Raw genomic sequence first — 15,619 nt, 5'->3', positions numbered from 1 at the left:
CAAGAGAATGGAACGATTTTCGATTACTTGTCCAATATTTGTCCAACTCGAGAGATGAGAAATGATGTCACTTTTATTAGCCAATAGGTTGTGATTTTAAGAATTTGAATTTAGTACAAAAGACGAGTAACCGGTTTATATTCAGTATCATAGCGACAGTTGACAAGTAATACAGCATTTATTATTCTATATATTTGAAGTATTATTTTAATAAAATAATCTCATTATATTTGTGTTTTTTGTGTTTATAAAATACTTGTTTATATTATTTACAAGAAAAATAACAGTGAAGAATTCTTATTATCCAAGTGTGAGTGTATTTGTATACAAGTTGATAGTCTCGTTACGAACAAAGGTGAGTAAACAAGTTTCTCTTTTAAACATCAAAACACTATATATAAATATTAATTATTTAACCTTTGTGACAAGAGACCAATAATACAATTATTTTCAATAGTTAGCAAATTTTTATGGCCCTTTGACATTATTATTTTAAATAAATCATTTATTATTTATTAATAATTATTATTTATACTATTAATTTATTTTTAGATTTGCCCTTAGAAAGGGCGGAAAAAAATTTTGTAATTTAAAAAGCAATATTGTTGATCAAATTGCTGAATTTTTTTGGTGAAAAAAATAAAAATAATGGAACAAGACACAGTTTGTGGTAGAAATAGTTTATCTCTTGATTTGGCACAATTTAATTTGGGGAATAAACCAAAAATTAAACCACGTCGTATTAAAGAACTTTTAGAATTAAGCAGCGATGATGAAAGTGAAGATAAAGAACATGATTCGGATCAATCCGATGAAAATTCCGATATTGACGATGAATTGGAATGTGAAAAATTGGAAAAAAATTCAGATAACTATCAGAATGTTGAAACAAATTCATCTAAATTAACAAACAATATAGTTACAAATTTAGAAACGATTAATAAAAATTCTAAGGAAATAAAACAAAAATCTCCAATTTTAAAAGAATTGCCAAAAAATGAAACTGTACCACCACAACCGCTTAGTTCATTATTACAATTAAATCAATATTCAAGTGAAACGCCAATTAAACAAATTCAAATTTCCGGTAGTTGTCGACCAAATCCTTGTAATTCACATAAATCACTTTTTATCACACCACAAAGTAAAATTGATGTTGATTGTCAAAAAAATTCAATGGCAAAGCATTCTACAAGTTTTGCACATTTTTCACAAAATAATTTACAAACACCAATGCAAAATCAAAAATCACGTTTAATCGAAAGTATAAGCACTGAAAAATCAAATGGTCTACAATCGAGTACATCAAAAGTGGAATCTTCAAGGTATGTTCTTTTTTTTTTAATAAATCTTCTTTTTTGGATTTCTAATTTTAAATTTTTCAGATTTTACAATATTGAAAATAAAAAAGTAAGAAGACCATTGGCAGAGACAATGATGCCAGTTTCAGTGAAAATTGAACCAAAACAATCATATTCATATGAATCACGTTACAATACAATTGGAAATAGTACAGCATCAAAAATTGAAGTTATTTATCGACGTCCATTAAATGAGAGTAATATTGAATTAAAAGAAAATAATAATCCAAATTTAAATGAAAAAATTAACGATGAATTATTAACGAAATCAAATTATATATCTACAAATAGTAATAAGGATTCTATTATTGAAAAGATAAATAACATTGAAAAGAGGACGGAAATTAGTGAAATACCCAAGGAAACAGGACAATTTTTATTAAATAAAAATGAATCACCTGATGTTCCACAATTATTTAATGTTAAAAATGAAATTATTCCACAATCGTTAAATAATGATGTTCCACAGTTTATATCAAAAAATGAAATTCAAACAAAAGTAAAAACATTGTTTCCCACAACAAAAAGTGATGAACAAATATTTCCCACAGTTATAAATAAATCACCAAAATTATATAACACTGTAAACGATGTTCCACAATTTATATCAAAAAATGATGTACAAACAAAAGTGAAAACATTATTGTTTCCCACAACAAAAAGTGATGAACAATTATTTCCCACAGTGATAAATAATTCACCACAATTATATCCCACAGTTGTTAAAAATGAAACGCCAAAAATTGTTCAACAAATACCAATGTCATTTGATTCGCAATTAAATCAAAATAATGAATATATTAATGTGAAAAAAGTTACTTATCGAAATTTAGGAATAGTGGGAAAAGGTATGAGTGGACAAGTTTATAGAGTACAAAATTTGGTAAATAATACAATACAGGCAATTAAATTTGTTGATTTTACAAATTTGGATACTGAAGGACGACAAGGATGTATTGATGAAATTAAATTATTACACAAATTACAAGCACCGTGTGTTATTAAAATGTTTGATTAGTAAGTTTTTTTTTTTATTCTAAATTATATGTATATATAAAAAGAAAAATTCTATAAAAATTTAATTTTTAATTTAATTTTTCAGTGAAGTTCAAAAAACACACGCTTATGTTGTCATGGAATTAGGTGACACTGATCTCAGTCGTTTAATTAAAACAAATGCCATTGAAACGGATATTTATTTCACATTATATTATTGGAGGCAAATGTTAATTGCCGTTGATCATATTCACAAAAGTGGTATTTACTTTTTTAAAATTAAATTTATTAAAATTTTTTTAAATTATTTTAATTTACATATTTTCCAGGTGTTATTCATTCCGATTTGAAACCGGGAAATTTTGTCTTAGTTCAGGGAAAATTAAAAATTATTGATTTTGGAATATCGTCTAGTATAAATGCCGATATGACATCGGTAGTAAAAAATTCAACGACTGGAACGTTAAATTACATTAGTCCAGAAGCATTAACTGATATTGGAGAATGCAAGCATAAGGTTTCAATAATTTTCTTTTATTGTTAATTTTTTTTTTATCTTCAAAATTTACATTTTTTAAAAACGATGAAAATTTATTTTTTTTTTAGATAAATTGCAAATCAGATGTTTGGTCACTTGGATGTATTCTTTATAGTCTTGTTTATGGACACACGCCATTTAATGATATACGTAATCAATGGACAAAAATAAATGCAATACAAAATCCAAATCATAAAATTAATTTTCCACAAAAAAGTGGAGATCAAATGAAAATTGTCCCAACAATATTAATTGATGTTATGAAAAAATGTTTAAATCGTGATCCAAAAGCACGACCAACGGTGAAAGAATTATTAGATGTTTCTTATATTTCCAATAATGTGCCAATATCATCTGAAATTCCCACTCAATTGTTGTTTAAAATATTAAATAAACAACACAACGAAGAAGAAGGAAAAGAATTTATAAAGGTATAAAATGTTTTTTTTCGCAAAAATAAAAAATTGTATTTATTTCAAAAAGGAAAAATAATTAAAAATTTTATTTTCTCTACAGATTTTGGAAGAATTGAGACCAAAGTGACTTTAACAGTGTAAATAAGTAAAAAAAAGATATATTGATAAATCTAATTATATATTTCATTAGTTTTATATTTTTTAAAAAAAAACTAATATACAAAATAAATGTACTTGTATTTAAATTTTTTTTATAATTTATTCTTTATTAATTTTTTTTTTTTATTAAACGACAGAATATTAAAGTTAACAGATTTTTTTTTTTCTTACGAAATTATATTTTTCACTACATTTTCCTTTCACTCTCACTCTCTCTCTCTCTTTCTTTCTTTTTCTCTCTCTATCTCTCGAATGGTAATGACGAAACCAGAATAACTACTATAGTGTATTGTAAAAATTGTAGTGCAGAGCAATTCTATAATTGTTTTCATTTTTAATTGTCCATAACTATTGATTTTAATAAATTAATTATAACTATACATGTGTTTTTTCTTTTAAATCTCATTTAACAATTATACATTTAATTGGTTTAATTTTTTCTTTCTCAAAAAGATCCAGTCTCAATGATAGGTGCTCAAATCTATTATTATTTTTAATATTTTCATATATATTTGAAAAACGAAAAAAAAAAAAAAAACTGGCCTTGTCATTACAACTTTGAAAAATACAAAAGTATATAATATATTATTGTTTGTCTATCTAAAAAACAGATTCGATCTGTTTTCGCACATTTTTTTTATCAAAGAAAAAAAGAAATGACGTTTAGAAAAAAAAAAATTTACAAATTTGATAAAAATCGAAATAAATTTTATTTTTTGTAAAAAATAAATCGTAAATTAGTTTTAACTATAACGTTGATTTTTTTTTTTTTTCTGTGTGATAATTTCTTTTTTCAACTATAGTGCGGCAAAATTTCGATATTGCACCGATTGTTTTTTTTTTAGAAATCAAAATCAATGCATAGTTGTTAATTGCCAAAATTGCAATAAACGTTCACCCTTCGGTAATGCCAATGAATTTGGTCGTTCAAATGTTAACATAATATCTTTAATTTTATTTTTTATTTCACGATCAAATATATGTCCAGCTGTACGTTCAAGTGCCGATGCCATATCATATTCAACTGATGGCAATGGTTCACGTATAAAACGTGCTGCCGTTGAAATATTCGGTAAAATATGGCACTGTAATGCTTTTATTTCCCAAAGACTACTAAATAATGCATTACTTTGTAATGGATCACGTTCTTCCATGAGAAATGGATCACCAGCACCTGCACTCTCTTCAGTTATTATTTCACCATTTTGTGGATGATCAATTAAACGTTTAAGGCCAGGATGTCGCAATAAAAGATTGCCAATAAAAAGGAGAATTATTATAATATCCTCAGGTGGTGCAACTAATGTTAATCGCGATAATCGTTTCGCGAACGCTGCAACAAGCGCTTCTGGCAAATGTCTGTAAAAGAAGAAATTAAATTATCTTGTTAAAACAAAAAATCAAAAAAAAGAAATATATACTTACGTAGAACTGAGAAATAGATCCGAGAGATAAAAAAGTCGTGCTTTATATTTTGTATGAAATATCTCAGGCTCAAACATTGAATACAATTTGGTAAATATATTCGGATATTCGAGATTATGTTTTGTAACAAGGACAAAAACACCTTGTAAAGCAAGAAGGCCAATAGGACCATCGGCATCCAATGAATCCATTAGAAAATCGGTTAATAATACTGGTTTTTCTAAATGTCCCATAACTCTTTCTAATAGAACAATTAATAATTGTTTATGTAAACCTGACGTCAATTCCCAATGCATAACACAAGCCCAAACTTTATTTAAAGCACGTCTTGCACTAATATAATCCCAAGTGAAATTAACGCCATTTTGAGGTCCACATAATAGTTGACGATCATTTGTTGACGATTCACCTTCTGTGAAACAAATAAAAAAAATTACATATAATAATTGTGAATATCTTTCGTTCATTCTGTCCACACCTGAAGTTAGTATTTGTTATAGGTCATTTGTTTTTTTTTTTAATGTATTGTTTGACATTATTTTGTGTTGGTTAAAATTTTTCAATGTTTTTTTTTGGCATTGTTTCGATAATTAATTTTGAATAGAAATTTTAAAAAATAATTGAATTTTATTTTATTTTAATTTGAAAACTTGGTAAATAATTGAATTTTAAATTGTAAATTTGAAAATAATTTAATTTTAGTTGATTGTTGATTGAAAATTTGAAAATAATTAATTTTAGTTGATTGCTGATTGAAAATTTTGATAATAATTAATTTTGACTCGAAATTTTGGAAAATAATAAAATTTTAATTGAAATTTTGGATAATAATTTAATTTAAGTTCATTTTTAATTGAAAATTTCGATAATTAATTTTGAATAGAAATTTTAAAAAATAATTGAATTTTATTTTATTTTAAATTGAAAACTTGGTAAATAATTGAATTTTAAATTGAAAATTTGAAAATAATTTAATTTTAGTTGATTGAAAATTTGAAAATAATTAATTTGAGTTGATTGCTGATTGAAAATTTTGATAATAATTAATTTTGACTCGAAATTTTGGAAAATAATAAAATTTTAATTGAAATTTTTGATAATAATTTAATTTAAGTTCATTTTTAATTGAAAATTTCGATAATTAATTTTGAATAGAAATTTTAAAAAATAATTGAATTTTATTTTATTTTAAATTGAAAATTTGAAAATAATTTAATTTTAGTTGATTGTTGATTGAAAATTTGAAAATAATTAATTTTAGTTGTTGGCTGATTGAAAATTTTGATAATAATTAATTTTGACTCGAAATTTTGGATAATAATTTAATTTAAGTTGATTTTGGATTAAAATTTCGGGTAATAATTGAATTTTAATTGAAATTTTCGATAATAATTTAATTTAAGTTCATTTTTAATTAAAAATTTCGATAATTAATTTTGAATAAAAATTTTAAAAAATAATTGAATTTTATTTCATTTTAAATTGAAAACTTGGTAAATAATTGAATTTTAAATTGAAAATTTTGAAAATAATTTAATCTTAGTTGATTGAAAATTTTGATAATAATTAATTTTAGTTGATTGCTGATTGAAAATTTTGATCATAATTAATTTTGACTCGAAATTTTGGATAATAATTTAATTTAAGTTGATTTTGGATTAAAATTTCGGGTAATAATTGAATTTTAATTGAAATTTTCGATAATAATTTAATTTAAGTTCATTTTTAATTGAAAATTTCGATAATTAATTTTGAATAAAAATTTTAAAACATAATTGAATTTTATTTCATTTTAAATTGAAAACTTGGTAAATAATTGAATTTTAAATTGAAAATTTTGAAAATAATTTAATCTTAGTTGATTGAAAATTTTGATAATAATTAATTTTAGTTGATTGTTGATTGAAAATTTTGATAATAATTAACTTTGACTCGAAATTTTGGAAAATAATTGAATTTTAATTGAAATTTTGGATAATAATTTAATTTAAGTTGATGTTGAATTAAAATTTCGGGTAATATTTGAATTTTATTTAATTTTAAATTGAAAACTTGGTAAATAATTGAATTTTAAATTGAAAATTTGGAAAATAATTCAATTTTATATATAATTTAATAATATATAATAATAATTTTCATTATTATCATTTAATATGAATTAATATTCTAATAAATTTAAATTATTTTTGATAATATTAATCTTTAATTTCTTTATAACAAACAATTAAATACTCAATTTGGCGCGCTTGCGCGCGTTTAATATTGCTAGTTATTTAATAAAATAAAAAATTAAAAAAATAAATTTACCTTCAATATCTTTTTGTAGAGGCAACTTGTGTATAAGTTCTAATAAATTTCTAATATAAATTTCACGAGGCTGTCTCTTTGGAGTAAGTGACGGAAGGCATTTATAAATATAATAAAGCGCATCGGGATAATTAGATATTTCTTCGAATCTTGAAATTAAATTTCCATTATCTTTCTCTGGTGATAATAATGACATTAATAATGGTTTCAATCGATGTAAGGGAAAATAATAATTTAAATCCCTATTGACAAATTCAATTGGATATTTTCCTTCTTCGGCCATTAATTTAATGCCCGTTGATAATGCCTGAATTTGAATTGTAGGTCGACATCCTTCTATTGATGTTAATAATTTTTCCCAAATTTCCTCATAACAATTACGCAACCAATTGACAAATCTCACCTCAGGACTTGGTTCTAAATAATTAAAAAAAAATGTGTTTTTTTGAAAAAAAAGGAGTGTAAAACAAGATCCGTATGGATATAATTTTTTTTTTTTCATTCCAACTCACCAGATATGGTTAGAGTGATAGTTTTTTCCTGATACATGTCACCACGTTTTAAAATCTCGAGGAAAATCGTCTCCACGGTGAGAATACAAGAAGTACCCGATTCCTAAGATTAATATAAGAAATAAAAAAGAAAAAAAGTCACCATAACCTCAAAATAAAAATTGATAATTGTTTTAATCTATATAGATTTGTTTTTACTTACATTCCATTGTCCAATTATGTCTACTAAATTATTGGCATGTTTTCTAGAGTTGAGAAAATCCTGTGCCTTTTGTCGTAGCACCTTCGTCGACATTTTTTGCGACTTGCCGGGACTTATTACACCCGTCATAGCAAAAATCACAACAAGAAGGAAAAATTTGAGAACAAGCACGAAAGGAATGTGAACTAAATTAAGTATAATGGTGGAATCACAGTCCTTGCAAAAATTGGGATTAAAGTTTGTTTCACATCACTTTTATATTGGTGTATTGTTTGTTGTTAGACATGGCGGACGAAAACATTGTTGAAATATCAAAAGACAGTTCTCCAGTGAAAAAAAGGCAAAAAATTGATAATGAAAATCCAGAAAATGATACAAGTGTTCATAAAAGTACAATTAATTTGTCAAATTTTCAAATGAAACGTCTGCTCAATGTAAATAGTACAAGAAAGCAAGTTATTGTTGAAGGCAATTTTACCGGCCACGATAATTCAGCAATTGTTATTTTTGAAAAAAAATGCTTTCCCACTGAGGAAATATTTCTCAATCGTGGCTTTTTTAATGAGGGTACAATTGTACGTAAAAATTTTCACAATGGAATTTATGGAAATTATGAATGTTTTCCGACAAGGGAACACAATGGTTAGTATATATATATATATATATATATATTGTTTCATTGTTTGCATTATCAATTTTTAAAATTTAATATATTTTATTTAAGGCATCAATGCAATTGTCATTCATCCTGCTACTCAATCACACATTGACAAATATTCCATAAAGGAACTTCATTTCGTTGAAGAGACTTACGAAATTTATAAAAATATAACACTTCCCTTTATAGAATCACAACAATTTTCATTATCAGTGAGTAAATTTATATCTAAAAAGCAAATTTTATTTTTAATTTAAAAAAAAAATTTCTTTTCAGTGGGTGGACAATATTTTAGAACATAAAGCCGAACAGGATAAAATAATTTATGAAGATAAAGATAAAGAAACGGGATTTATTATGTTACCCGATCTTAAATGGGACGGTAGTCCAGAATCATTGAATGTATTGGTATTGTCATTGAAAAGAATTAAATCAATTAGAGAATTGAATGCATCACATTTACCATTACTTAAAAATATTCGCGACACAGGAATTGATATAATTCGTAAAAATTATAATGTCCCTGCTGATCGTCTTCGACTTTATTTACATTATCGTCCATCTTATTATCATCTTCATGTTCATATCACGTACATAATGTACGATAGTCCAGGTAAAAATATTTTTTTTTTTATGTAGTCCAATAAAGATAATTTTTATATTCTCTTTTTGCTTTTTTTTTTTTTGCAGGAATATTTGTGGAAAAGGCACATTTACTTTCCACAATAATTCAAAATATAGAAATGATACCTGATTACTATCAAAAAGTAGCATTATCATTTGTTGTAGCGGAAAATGATCCACTGTACAAAAAATATCAAGAACATGGAGTTCTACCAGCGGATAATAATTCTTCTAACGATAGTTAAAAAAAAAAACAATGCATGAATTTAAGTGGCACATTTTTTTTTTTTTTTTTTTTTTTCTACAATTTTATTGCATCATTCAAGTAATCTATTTTTATTCCTTTTTGAACAGTGACAAAATGTAGAAAACATTTTAATTATGTATCAATGATTTTTTTTCTTGTATCACATCACTTAATTATTCTATTTTGTTGAATAAATCTATTAAATTCAATTAGAATTTTAATTATTTACAAATAAGTTTTTTATTTTTTAAAGATTGTAACAAATGGTTTCTTTTTTTTTTTTGTTAATGTTTATTTATTAACAAAAGTAAAGATTCTACAAGTTGTTTTTTTTTTTATTTAATTTGCATTAATACTTTTATCCTCGTAAAATTGCACATTTTTTTTTTTCAAAAAGAAAAACAGAATCGTTATCACACGAGAAGCTTCAGAAATGAAATCCATTGAAGCTTTTCATTTTTTTTTCTTTTTGTGCTTTATAAAATTATTTACTTATCAATTTTAATTATACACAATTTTATCATTATTCGATTACTTATATTCTATCAAAAATTAATCAAATAAAGTAGACTTAATTTATATAACAATTTTATAATTAAACAGTATATTTCTTATTAAAATCAGTTGTGTTTGCTTTCTTAAAAAATACATTTTCTTTTACCAACTTTCTGTTATTCATTTTTATTTAAATTTTTTATATTTCTAAGTTTAATGAAAACATTTTTAATTTCATCGCACCTTTTTTTTAAATTACATTAATAAAGGGAATTTTAAAAAAAAAATTTTGTTAAATACAATTTCTTTGAAAACAAAAAAAAAATAGATTTTCATTTTAAATATCAAATTTGGCACGATTTCGTGTTCTCTTGGTGCGAAAAAGATTCAATGACTGTATATAATATGTCTTAATATATCTAAATTAATTAAAAGTATATTTGTAATTAATTAGAAAAAATTTCTTATTGATATAAATGCAAACATTAAATTTAACTTTCTTAAATTTCAAAAAGAATTTGCTTAATATTCTCAATGTAATAAAAAAAATGATTAATTTAATTAAAGTAGTAAATAATTAATTAATTATTAATTTAATTAAGTTTTTAACGAATTGTCATATTTTTCATTAATAGGTAAATTCTTGCAGAATTATTTAAAAACCGACTAGAAAAACATTTTCCTGAGAAATGAAAAATTTTCACATTGCAAAGATTTTTTTTTTTTAAATTAAATTGTTTTTTAGAATAAAATTTTTAGCGTTTCTATATAATATAGTATATATGAAATATCGTTATACGATTTAAAGTATCTGTGCGGAGCATATGAAAATTTCTTTTACATTGGACAATTTTTTTTCTATTTGGAAAAGAAAATTGTCAATGCATTTACTTATATTACTATATATACGTACCTATATACAAATGTGTGAATTACATTGTAAAGCACGTTATTAAAATAACTGAGAGAGAAAGAGACGATTTTTTTTTTGAATATGCGCTAAAAAAAATTATTTTTACAAATGTCGTCTCCTTCTTTCTTTTTTTTCTTTCTTCTTTTGTGATTTGAGAATGACAGCTCTTCACTGACTAGTTTCTTTATATATTTAAATTTTGGCAAAAAGTCATTCATTCTTAATTTGTACCTGTAAAAAAAAGTACTTTAATTATCAAGAATACAATTTTATATTTTATTAAATAACAAAAAAAACTTTAATTACCTCATGTTTTCACTTTCAAGCCGCTCTTAATAAAACCATTTCGTGTTTTACCATTTTTTGCAAATCCATTCATTTTTCCTTTTCGATGTTCAAATAAAACATCATCTGAATCGGTGTCAGATTCCGATAAAACCATTTTGTGTGGTGAAACTAAAATTATTTTTCATTTTAATTTTATTAATAATTTTAAAATAATAGAAAAATTATTAAATATAAAAACTAACATGTATTACTTTCTTCCTCGGCGTCCGGTTGAAGAAGAGAATAACGAGGTGGTTTTTTCTTTGAACGTGAATTTCGCCTTTTTCCAGTACAAATTCTCTGGCATAAACATATTAATCCCCAAAGAAAACCCACCCAACATAAAACCAAAGAAAGTAAACCTATTATCACATATAATATACTCCAATCTGGAAAAAAAAGGGAACAATTTCTTCTTTTTTTGTTCAAAATAAAAACAATTTAAATTAATATATATCTTACCGCAATTCGATTCTCCATTGCCAAAATATTTTTGAATTAAATTTTGCATCCAAAAAGCTTCACACATACATTCTCTTGTTTCTTCATCGCAACCTCCGTGTCCTAAAAATTAATAGAGGAATATTAATTTTAATGATTAATTTCAAATATTTTTTCTATTAAAATTAAATTCATACCGGAACAATTATTTTGACATTTTGCTGTTTCAATTCGTGCAACTGATAATTGTAAAATTCCCGAATCTTGTCTTATTTTCTCCTTTAATTTATCAACAACTTCTGGTCCAGTCATTGTTGATTTTCCATCTTTCTTCTCAACGTAGAAGAAAATAATTAATTTTCCAGTTCGTGGCTCTGATTTTAAACTACGAACAACAATAGTCACTTCCTCGCGAAGTAACATTTGTAATTTAACAACTAGAGAATTTTTCTGTGATTCCGTTATTAAATGAGCGCCAACATTTAATGTCAGCTCAACTAAATTATAGAGTTGTGGATCTAAAAATTTGTTCAAAATAAAATTAATTTTCTTTTATTTCGTTTTTTATAAATAATTTTAATCTCTTAATTTAATAATAAAGTAAATAAGTTAAATTCATACCAGGTTTTATAATAACAGAAACTGTATCCTCATTACTAAGACCATCATCGTCGGTTACTTTCAATTTAAAAACATATCTGCCTGGTACAACGTCTGTTAGCTGAAAAAAGAATATTTTTCTCTTAGAAAAAAAAAATTCTTTAAAATATTGTTTAAATATATAAAATAATACTAACTATTAAAAGTGAAGATTTATCAGTTCCTTCGACAATAGAACCAATAGCGAGACTCGTTGGTTCTCGTGTCCATAGCCATTGAGCTATTTTCAAATCATCACTTGATTGTGATCCATTTAATATAACAGCAACAACCGGAGCCACAAATGTTTGATCACCACCAGCGTTTGCTTTTGGCGGGGCATTTTTTGCTGAAAAAAAAAAAACACTTTGAAATTTATTTTCTTTTAAAAAAATTATAGTTTGAAAAAAACAAAAACCTACTCTGTGTTACTTTTACATTCACTTTATCAGAATCCTTATTTCCATTATCATCAATAACTGTCAATTTAAATTCATAATCTCCTTTCGTCAATTTTGTAATGTTCGTTATACTTTCATTAACTGCGCGAAATTCTGCTTTACTCGGTCCACTAAATTTAAAAATATCAATTAATAATGAATAATTATTTTTTTATTGAAAAAAAGATCTCACCTAACTTGTTCCCAATGATAAGAGACAATTTTAATATCGTCCTTACTTCTACTGCCATTTAAAATAGTTTCAGTTTGAGGTAATGCAATTATTATATCATCTCCAGCATTTGCTGCAATAAAAAAAATTGTTAAATATTCAAAAAAAAAAATGAATTTAAGAACTTTTTTCTTTACCTTTTGGTGGTTTATTAGTGGGAGGTTTAACGAAAACATGAACCTCTGCCGTTGACGATTGATCTGAATTATCAGTGGCTTTCAATACAAATGTATACATTCCCTCTTCTAAATTTGACAATTGTAAATATGGTGTTCTTGTATTTTGCATATCAACTGCTTTATTTTCATCCGATGGACTTTTTGTCCATTGCCAACTTTCAATACCACGATCGTCAGTACTTAAACTTCCATTTAATGTTAATGTATTTTGTGGTAAATAAATAATAATATCCTGTCCTGCATTTGCACTAGGTGGATAATCAGTTACTTTTAAAACAGTTATATTTGCCACTGTAAAATTTTGCGCATGATCTGAATCCTCCACGGTTAATCTGCAAATATAAAACAATAAATTTTACCAACTATATAATAAATTGTAGTTAAAGTTTTTTTGTTAAAGAAAAACTATAAATTTAAGGAGAAAATTAAAAATAAAACAAACTTGAAAGTATAATTTCCGGGAATGAGATTGTCGAGTTGAAGCGTAGGCGTATCAACAAGATTAGGTTGATAGCCAATAGGTCCTTGTTGAAGTTCCCAATGATAGGCAATAACTTTATCGTCATCTTTACTTGACGATCCATCAAGAACAGCTCCTGTATTTGGTAATTTAACAACTTGCGATGCAGGCGAAATAATTGCAATTGGTGCCTGATTTATTCGTTTTGCTAAATAAAAAAAGATAAAATTAGTTTATTTTTCACATTTAGTTAATTAAAAATATTTTCTTTTATAAATATAAACATTTTTTAATTAAAATTTAAAACTTACGTGGTAAAACGCTAACGTTCGCATATGCCTCACCATATGCAATTGGACTATTAACGGTAACTTTAAATTTATATAAACCCTCGGATAAATTATTTAATTTAACTTTATTACTATTTTGATCTGTCATTGTGCCAGTATGTCCTTTTGGTTGACTCAATAAACTCCATGCATAATTATAATGTTCTCCTGATAATTCAGCAGGCACTGTAAATGCTGACAATGTTACTTCATTTTCTGGTAATCGCACTTCTTTTGATACAGCTGAAACTAATAATTGTTTCATTGGCGGTTTTATTGACGATAAACTCGTATCTTTTGTCCCATGATATTCCACATATTCCGGTGTTACTCCATAGTCACGATTTTCTTGCTCCTGACTATTACATATTCCTGCAAAAAATTAAAAAAAGGAAATAGTATATAAAATATAAAATAATAAAAAAAAAAAAAATGCTGTACCAGCATTGTTTCGCGTTGTTCCTCGGGAACATTGACAAATACCAAATTGAGATTTGGTACTTCGTTTTAAGCAGACTTCATTTTCGCCACAATCTGTTGCACCATTTATACATTGATCTCCATCAAATCCAAATACTGCGTGATTTATTTGTTCAACATTCATCAGTCTATTGCTGAAAAAAAGGAACAATTACCAAAAAAGAAAATTTTAATTTCCTTAATTGAAAAAATAAAAATAAATTCTTTCTAAAATATCTATAATAGTTAAAAGTTAAAAAAAATTGACAATCTGATTCAATAAAAAAAAAAAAAAAGAAATTAATTATGCAAATTAAAAAAAGAGATTATTACTCACTCTGCATCCTCCATTTCTAAAATATCTCTCCATTCTTCATCATCTTCAACTGGCTTAACAAGTACCATACTTGGTGGATTATTATTAGCAAATTCAGCTCGATATAGTGGTATACACATTTTTGAATTTGCACATCTTACATTATAACATGTACTATTATGAATCATTGCAACATTACATTCTGATTGTTGACAACAATCAGCAACACATTGTTTTAAATTAATTATACCTGGTCTTGGTGTATAAAATAAATAATCCGTTAAATTACCAAATGGCGCATAATTTGTAAATATTTTCGGAAACAATCCACCACATATTGTTTGTCTTTTTGTTTTATTCCAATCATTGTTATATTCACCAAAACACACAACCAAAAATAATAAATAGAAATTGATAAAATATAAATTTGACATTGTTCTGAAAAAAAAATGAGAAAAAATTAGAAATATTTTTCTAATTTAAAAAAAATTAAGATTTTTAAATTAAATAAATAATGAATAGAATGTGAGGTTAAGTGTTACGTTCGAGAACCGTTTAATAACTACCGCACGAGGAAGTGAAAAACAAATTCAATCGAAAAAATTAGCATAAAAAACGTATGTTTTAGCAGATACACACTTCGACTTAACATAAATTAAAAACTAATTATCAAATGGCAGAAGTTAATCAAACAACTATAGGGGTTTTTTTTTTATCTAATTTAACTTCCCGTTTAACCGGAATTCCCTCGATTATACATTGTTGTTGATAAAACTTTAACAGAAAAAAAATAAAACTCACCTAACATACAATTTTTGAGGTCACAAATCTACCTCTTTTTTTTTAAATATAAAAAACAAATTTCAATCTTTATAATCCATTTGACCAAATTTTTGACAGATTAATGACAGCAATAAGTTGATAAGAATGCAGCGCCATCTGGT

The 15,619-nt window shown here is 25.0% G+C and overlaps 4 protein-coding genes across 5 annotated transcripts; 2 read left to right on the top strand and 2 right to left on the bottom strand.

The window, feature by feature from the left end:
- The first annotated feature begins 103 nt into the window (after positions 1 to 103).
- LOC127277310 (dual specificity protein kinase TTK) lies at positions 104 to 3,850 on the top strand. Its single transcript, XM_051298337.1, has 7 exons — positions 104 to 355; positions 553 to 1,325; positions 1,386 to 2,378; positions 2,464 to 2,618; positions 2,687 to 2,874; positions 2,964 to 3,326; positions 3,412 to 3,850. The coding sequence occupies exons 2-7, from the start codon at positions 649 to 651 to the stop codon at positions 3,436 to 3,438; spliced, it is 2,403 nt and encodes an 800-aa protein (XP_051154294.1). The 5' UTR covers positions 104 to 355; positions 553 to 648; the 3' UTR covers positions 3,439 to 3,850.
- LOC127277311 (nucleolar complex protein 4 homolog B) lies at positions 3,669 to 8,082 on the bottom strand. The gene is made up of 5 exons (XM_051298338.1): positions 7,917 to 8,082; positions 7,715 to 7,817; positions 7,203 to 7,619; positions 4,896 to 5,307; positions 3,669 to 4,829 (listed from the first exon to the last, which is right to left on the bottom strand). The coding sequence occupies exons 1-5, from the start codon at positions 8,043 to 8,045 to the stop codon at positions 4,325 to 4,327; spliced, it is 1,566 nt and encodes a 521-aa protein (XP_051154295.1). The 5' UTR covers positions 8,046 to 8,082; the 3' UTR covers positions 3,669 to 4,324.
- Positions 8,083 to 8,178: 96 nt separating this feature from the next.
- On the top strand, positions 8,179 to 9,654 carry LOC127277312 (m7GpppX diphosphatase). The gene is made up of 4 exons (XM_051298339.1): positions 8,179 to 8,558; positions 8,641 to 8,786; positions 8,851 to 9,187; positions 9,265 to 9,654. The coding sequence occupies exons 1-4, from the start codon at positions 8,201 to 8,203 to the stop codon at positions 9,441 to 9,443; spliced, it is 1,020 nt and encodes a 339-aa protein (XP_051154296.1). The 5' UTR covers positions 8,179 to 8,200; the 3' UTR covers positions 9,444 to 9,654.
- LOC127277309 (dyslexia-associated protein KIAA0319-like protein) lies at positions 9,477 to 15,611 on the bottom strand. 2 transcript variants are annotated; one of them, XM_051298334.1, is made up of 15 exons: positions 15,477 to 15,611; positions 14,697 to 15,113; positions 14,342 to 14,514; positions 13,883 to 14,272; positions 13,554 to 13,779; positions 13,070 to 13,443; positions 12,894 to 13,005; positions 12,683 to 12,831; positions 12,419 to 12,609; positions 12,243 to 12,342; positions 11,819 to 12,139; positions 11,643 to 11,744; positions 11,384 to 11,569; positions 11,160 to 11,309; positions 9,477 to 11,084 (listed from the first exon to the last, which is right to left on the bottom strand). In XM_051298334.1, the coding sequence occupies exons 2-14, from the start codon at positions 15,107 to 15,109 to the stop codon at positions 11,161 to 11,163; spliced, it is 2,886 nt and encodes a 961-aa protein (XP_051154291.1). In that variant the 5' UTR covers positions 15,110 to 15,113; positions 15,477 to 15,611; the 3' UTR covers positions 9,477 to 11,084; position 11,160. The 2 variants fall into 2 exon arrangements, with proteins under 2 accessions (XP_051154291.1, XP_051154292.1); XM_051298335.1 differs by having other exon boundaries at positions 11,393 to 11,569.
- Positions 15,612 to 15,619: the final 8 nt, after the last annotated feature.

This window comes from Leptopilina boulardi, unplaced genomic scaffold (genome assembly GCF_019393585.1).
Source record: "Leptopilina boulardi isolate dan_hultmark-lab unplaced genomic scaffold, ZJU_Lbou_2.1 LbouV2_165, whole genome shotgun sequence".
NCBI lineage: Eukaryota > Metazoa > Arthropoda > Insecta > Hymenoptera > Figitidae > Leptopilina > Leptopilina boulardi.
The sequence above is the reverse complement of the archived record's forward strand: the minus strand, read 5'-3'. Positions and strand labels throughout refer to the sequence as shown.